This window comes from Meleagris gallopavo, chromosome 2 (genome assembly GCF_000146605.3).
Source record: "Meleagris gallopavo isolate NT-WF06-2002-E0010 breed Aviagen turkey brand Nicholas breeding stock chromosome 2, Turkey_5.1, whole genome shotgun sequence".
In the NCBI taxonomy this organism is placed as follows: Eukaryota; Metazoa; Chordata; class Aves; order Galliformes; family Phasianidae; genus Meleagris; species Meleagris gallopavo.
The window spans coordinates 20,927,767-20,933,111 of NC_015012.2; the positions used below are offsets into that span (position 1 = coordinate 20,927,767).

Here is a 5,345-nt window from a genome sequence, read left to right on the forward strand (position 1 = left end):
ACTTAGCACATCTTACGGATGTGCAGCTGAATCCCACTGAATGGCAGTAGGTGACAAGCCCTGTAAGCCCAGATCATTTCATAATTATTAATGTTCTGAAAAGTAGACTACTGTTAAGTACTAATATAAGGTATTTCAGTGCAGCTATCCATTAAAACCTCAGATCACTAAAACACCCATGTGAAATCAGCAAGATGCAGGTTAGAAACAGCACAGCAAAAATATTGGCATTTGCAATGAAAGAAATTAATCACCCTCCAAGGGAGCTGTGGGGTACACTGTGTGCTTGTTTTGTCTGCAGCTTATAGATAGTGGGGGCAGTTGTCTTACAGGAATAATGCAGAGGTCAGGGAAATGCAATTGACTGAACAACACAATACCAGTTTGCTTGTAAGCAAAACAAATTTCAGGCTGTTGGCAAATAACAATCTTAAAAATCAAAGCGTCATCAAATTAACACTGAAAGAAATATTGTGGTACTCTGAATACATTAAATAAGAGTAGTTGAGGATCTATGTTCGTATAATGGCTTATTGCATAATACTGTTCTGTTGAATGGGAACTTCAAAGAGCCTGGGAAGTGTAAGCGAGTACTTTAGTTCCCAAAACAAAAAGAAAACAAAAAGGAAACGTTTTGCATTCCAAAATACACTCATTTCATTTGTGATATCATTCACATTAGTAACAGTAGAGAAGGACAGGAGTATCTCGCTCAGTTTGCAGACGTAAGGATAGGTTGGATCCACAAGGATCTCACACTAAAAGTGGAGTTTGTGTCAACCATTTCCTGTTGCAGCAGGATGTTTCTTCACCAGAATGCATCTGAATTTGATTATGAGTGGGAGCTGATGAATTACCTGCGTTGAGATCAGCATTAACAGGAAAAAGCAGGGAGAAAATGATAGCATTAAGCCATAGGTTACAATCTAGCTACAAGATCTAGGAAATACTGGTGGATAAACTGATCCGAGATTAAGCAATAATGTGATAGTAATCACAGCAGCCCAATTACTGTAGCCTAGCCCATAAGTAAACTGGAAGGGAAAAGGAAGAACTGCTGGCAGAAGAACAGCAGCCATTATCAGTGAGTTGACACGTACTCCCATAAAAATGGTAGGTATTACAGCAAGGAGCCAACTCCCAGCTACTGCTGGTGGTGTATAATCAAACAGTTAGCAGTTATAATAATGACATAAAACAGAACCAATCATCTGAAGTGGTATTTATTTCATAAATGCAAACCTACTTTTTTCACCCCAGAGCACCAACAAATAGAATGGGCTCTGTGGAACCCTCAGGGCTTAATAACTGGTGTAATGAAAACATACAAAACAAAAGTAAAATCAGTAGTAGCACTGTGAAAATAAGAATAAATATAAAAAAAGTAGAAACGCTTTCTATAACTGACAGGCAGCAGACCCCTTCTCACAGCACAACATCCAAATCCTAAAGTGGAGAATCATCTAAATACATTTCCTTCAAAAAAACAGCCAAAATGTTAAAGAAGTAGAAGGAAACATCTTTGAGGAAGTGGGAGCAGATGCTTAGTTTTTCCATGACAAGTCAACCTATTGCAGTGATCAAAAATATCCACATGTGACAATTCACATTCCTCTTCAGTTACTAGAAGTCAGTGGTCAGCAGCAATTTATAAAGTGTCCTCTTGCTTTACTGTGTTTTTGTCCTTGAGGATCTGGAGGTTTATAGTAGATAAAAAGGACAAACAACACATGAATGCGTATCTCACTGCAGCAACAACGATGATGAAGCCAGAGTAAAAACAAAGAAAAACTAACAGAAATTAAAAATGAGACTTGAAATTGTCAATGTGAAGGATTCTAAAATACTGTAACAAACTTGGGCTGTAAGAGTATGTGGTAAACAGTAGGTGATGATTTTCTTGTTGTTTGAGAGAAAGAGTGGAGGAAGCTAAAAGGAAATCGTAACAGTCCAATATAGATGATATATTTTTTTCAGAAAAAAAAGTATCACAAGTATCATGAGTATAGTTCTCATGAAAAGAAAACACATATTTTTCCTGTAGGCTTTACACAAATACTCTACTGTAGCTGTGTTTTGAGAGTGAATGTTTTTATATCCAGTGTTCTCAAACCTATCATATACTAAACATATAATGCCTTTAAAGTACAAGCATCTATTACACCTCCTTATACACATGGGGCCAATACTCACATGAAGCAGAGAATTAATGTTAGCTCATCCAGATAATGCATTGCTTTTCCAAAGAATGAAAAACAACTTGGGATTCACAAAAAAACCATTCATGTTTCAACCCTTAAAGGCTTTCTTTTCTCTGCTACGAAATGTAATTTTACATAATGTACTTGCAAACAAAGAAGTACAAGCAGAAACAACTTTCAAAAACATCATAAAATTCCCCCCATTCAGAGCAAAGATCCTGTGTGTATTGCCACTAATACAGATCTGTTTTCTTTCATATTTTCAGTTATTCATTACAGATATCAGCTATCATCGATCAGTCTTCTGCTTAGAAAATATAGATGTGTATACATATACAGAACATAGTGTTATGCCTTTCAGGAAATACATCATGCTTCTCCCCAGGCATTTTCCAGGTACAACAATGCTTTATCAAAATTCATCTCTAATGTTGAAGTGTGGCTGATCTTCAGGCTTAAAGTCTAGATTGGGGCTGCCATCCTCATTCAGAATTCTTCGAGAAGTATAGCCAACAATTGGATATTTGGCTTTGTAAACATTATTGAAGATATCATCCAGTGACTTTAGTTCCTCTTCTGTGAGTCCTGTCTAATTGAAATAGGGTTAAAGAAATAAAAATGTAGGTATTAAAATTATTTTTTCTCTTCTTTTGATTACTGTGAGTCTGAAGGTCAGCTTTTGGGTTTATTTTGGAGAGCATGATTAACTAAATTGATGGACTAACCTGTAATTTCTTTCTTCGCATTCAGCCTTACAAAACTTTAACATATTCAGGTCAAACAAACTGTTAGTCACCTTTCTTTTTTTTTTTTTATTTTTGAAGCAAATCAGATGTACAATGAGCAACAGCCCACTGTTCCTTCCAACTGAACTGTTCTATTCTTATACAAGCTAATTGAATGTTATCATTCATCATCTTTCTGAGCTTTTCACGTACATTGACTAGCAGCACACAAGGCAAAAGAATAAAATGTTGCAAGATGAAATGAAATTAATTGTCAGTTTCTTACTATGTCATGAGTAAGATCTGCTGGATCCAGAGACATCTTTGCAACTCCTCTTGTTGAATCTTTCCCAACCAAAGCATTGTATGGGGCTCCTTTTCCATAAAATTCTGTCAACAATAACAAAACAAACATAAAACCCCACTAAGTAATGATCTGACAGTGTAAGGGATTGTTTCAGCCTGTAATTTTCACCAGCCTATTTCACTTGTTAGTGAGTTGAAACTGTCACCTCAAGTCTAAGATCCATCTTTCCAAAATTTTTTATCATCTCAGTCCTCAGAAAGCAGAGGACGGAGTTTAACACAGCCATTGCATTCCAATGCTGCAGTCTCAAAATTTTAGGGAGCAGTGCTTTACGTTCTCATTGACTGTTTGTAGACTCCAGAATTTGCAAGCCTTGTCTCACTTAGGATTTGAAGTTCATCGGACATGTATGCCCAAACAAGGCATATGAATAAGCTTAGGACAAGCACAGCAGCAAGCCATGAAGGTCTGTTATGGCATTAAGTTGAATGGCCAGGAAGCTTTGGTGCTTTCAAACGTCTTATAACTTCCTGTTTCCTTTTCTGCTTTCCTCTGAAAGAAAAAAAAACCCTTTGCAATGTGATACAGGCACATTCAAGTTAGCCTTGATCTGGCCAGTTCACGTGCCCAGAGTAGTAAGACAGCAAAGGCATGGGGAGCCAGGCAGACGTCTCCAGCATTTCTGCTATCAGCCTGAGCCACCTGCACTATGCTGGGTTATCTGTGGGTGTGCAGTAACTGCAAACCAGAGTACATCCTAGAAACAATCTTAGTGTGGGAGGTACCAGCAGAGGAAAACTGAGTTTTTAAAAAACAGAAAACATATATTCTTTTTGTTGCAATTGAACTGTGGGTTTTTAATAGTGTGGGGACATTTGAAAACAAATGACTGAACAATAGCACAAAAACAAAGCATAAGAAAGAGGAAAACCCAACTTGCCTTTCCCAGAGGTGACATCAAACACTACCCCCTTCACTGCTAGGTAAATGGGCTGTCCTTCCTGAAAGAAAGAAGTTGGTATGTCCTCAGTTCTTAACAGTAGGCAAAATATAATTACTTTTACCTATGAAATCTGTAAGTACTCAGCATGCTTAGGAGAGGATAAAATGCTTATTTGTCTGTTCTCAAGGAGCTTACAATCCAGTGCACAGTAAATACGTAGCCCGTAGTCAACAACCTGGTACAAATGGCATGTCTGTATGTGGGCAATGCAGTGCATGGTATTTTCATACCTGGCCATTCTGAATGCTCTCAGATGCCACCTACTCGTGCATCCCTGTGTCAGCTACTGGCCACATGCAGCAGAAAGAGAAGAAACAACAATGAAAATGGTGTCAGGAACTACAAAGGAGGTAAAGAAAGGCTGTGCACTCCTACATCACAAGCAGCTCCCTGGAAAAAAATCTTGGTGCCATCTGAAGACTGACAGCAACGTTGCATCTCCTGGCCCTTCTCCTGAATGCTTTAGCGTGCATGAAGCGTATGGCTGTGTTCCGTAATGCAGTGCCTTTTTTGGAGCTGACAGTGATGAAGACTGTTTACTTTGCAGAAATCTGTTTGCGTGTACACAAACAAACCTGTTCTCTCCCTTGACATTTCTTGCTTGTGCTTCACATTGTCTCTACATCTTGCTCTTGGGAGTGCAGATGGACGTTGCCCCAGATAAAGAGGCGCAGGCAAACAGCATTCTTTATTTGCTTAAGAGAGTAAGGGATTAACACACAAATGGGATCTGCTGCTGTCTGCCTGCATGAGGCATGCAAGCTGCCGAGTTCCTTGGGAGGATGTTGAGAAGGCCCCGGGAAAGCTGGCCAGCTTGTCTGTCAAAAGAGAAGGCTTCTCTCTGTACTGCAACTGATGCAGCAATTTCTCATCTTGAAGTTTTGCCGACTTTTCTGTCTGTCTCAGAGAAAGCTAAAAACTCTGAAGTTACAATCACTTCGTTATTTTATTATCTCGGAGGGGAGAAAAAAAGTTGCTTAACGAATCATTTTGAGAAAGTTTCTGTAACCTGAAGTTCAGTGACCTCGTTAGGTAGCAGAGCACGAAGCGATGCACGTCCGCCCGGCTCAGCGCGGAGCTTCGGCAGCCCCAGGCCGTGCAGCGGGGCG

The 5,345-nt window shown here is 39.2% G+C and overlaps 1 protein-coding gene across 1 annotated transcript; it reads right to left on the bottom strand.

Annotated features, from left to right (window-relative positions):
* Positions 1-1,207: 1,207 nt before the first annotated feature.
* NENF (neudesin neurotrophic factor) lies at positions 1,208-4,830 on the bottom strand. The gene is made up of 5 exons (XM_019613482.1): positions 4,777-4,830; positions 4,467-4,496; positions 4,174-4,234; positions 3,213-3,316; positions 1,208-2,790 (listed from the first exon to the last, which is right to left on the bottom strand). Exons 1-5 carry the CDS (start codon positions 4,828-4,830, stop codon positions 2,614-2,616), a joined length of 426 nt encoding a protein of 141 aa, XP_019469027.1. The 3' UTR covers positions 1,208-2,613.
* Between the last annotated feature and the right edge of the window lie 515 nt (positions 4,831-5,345).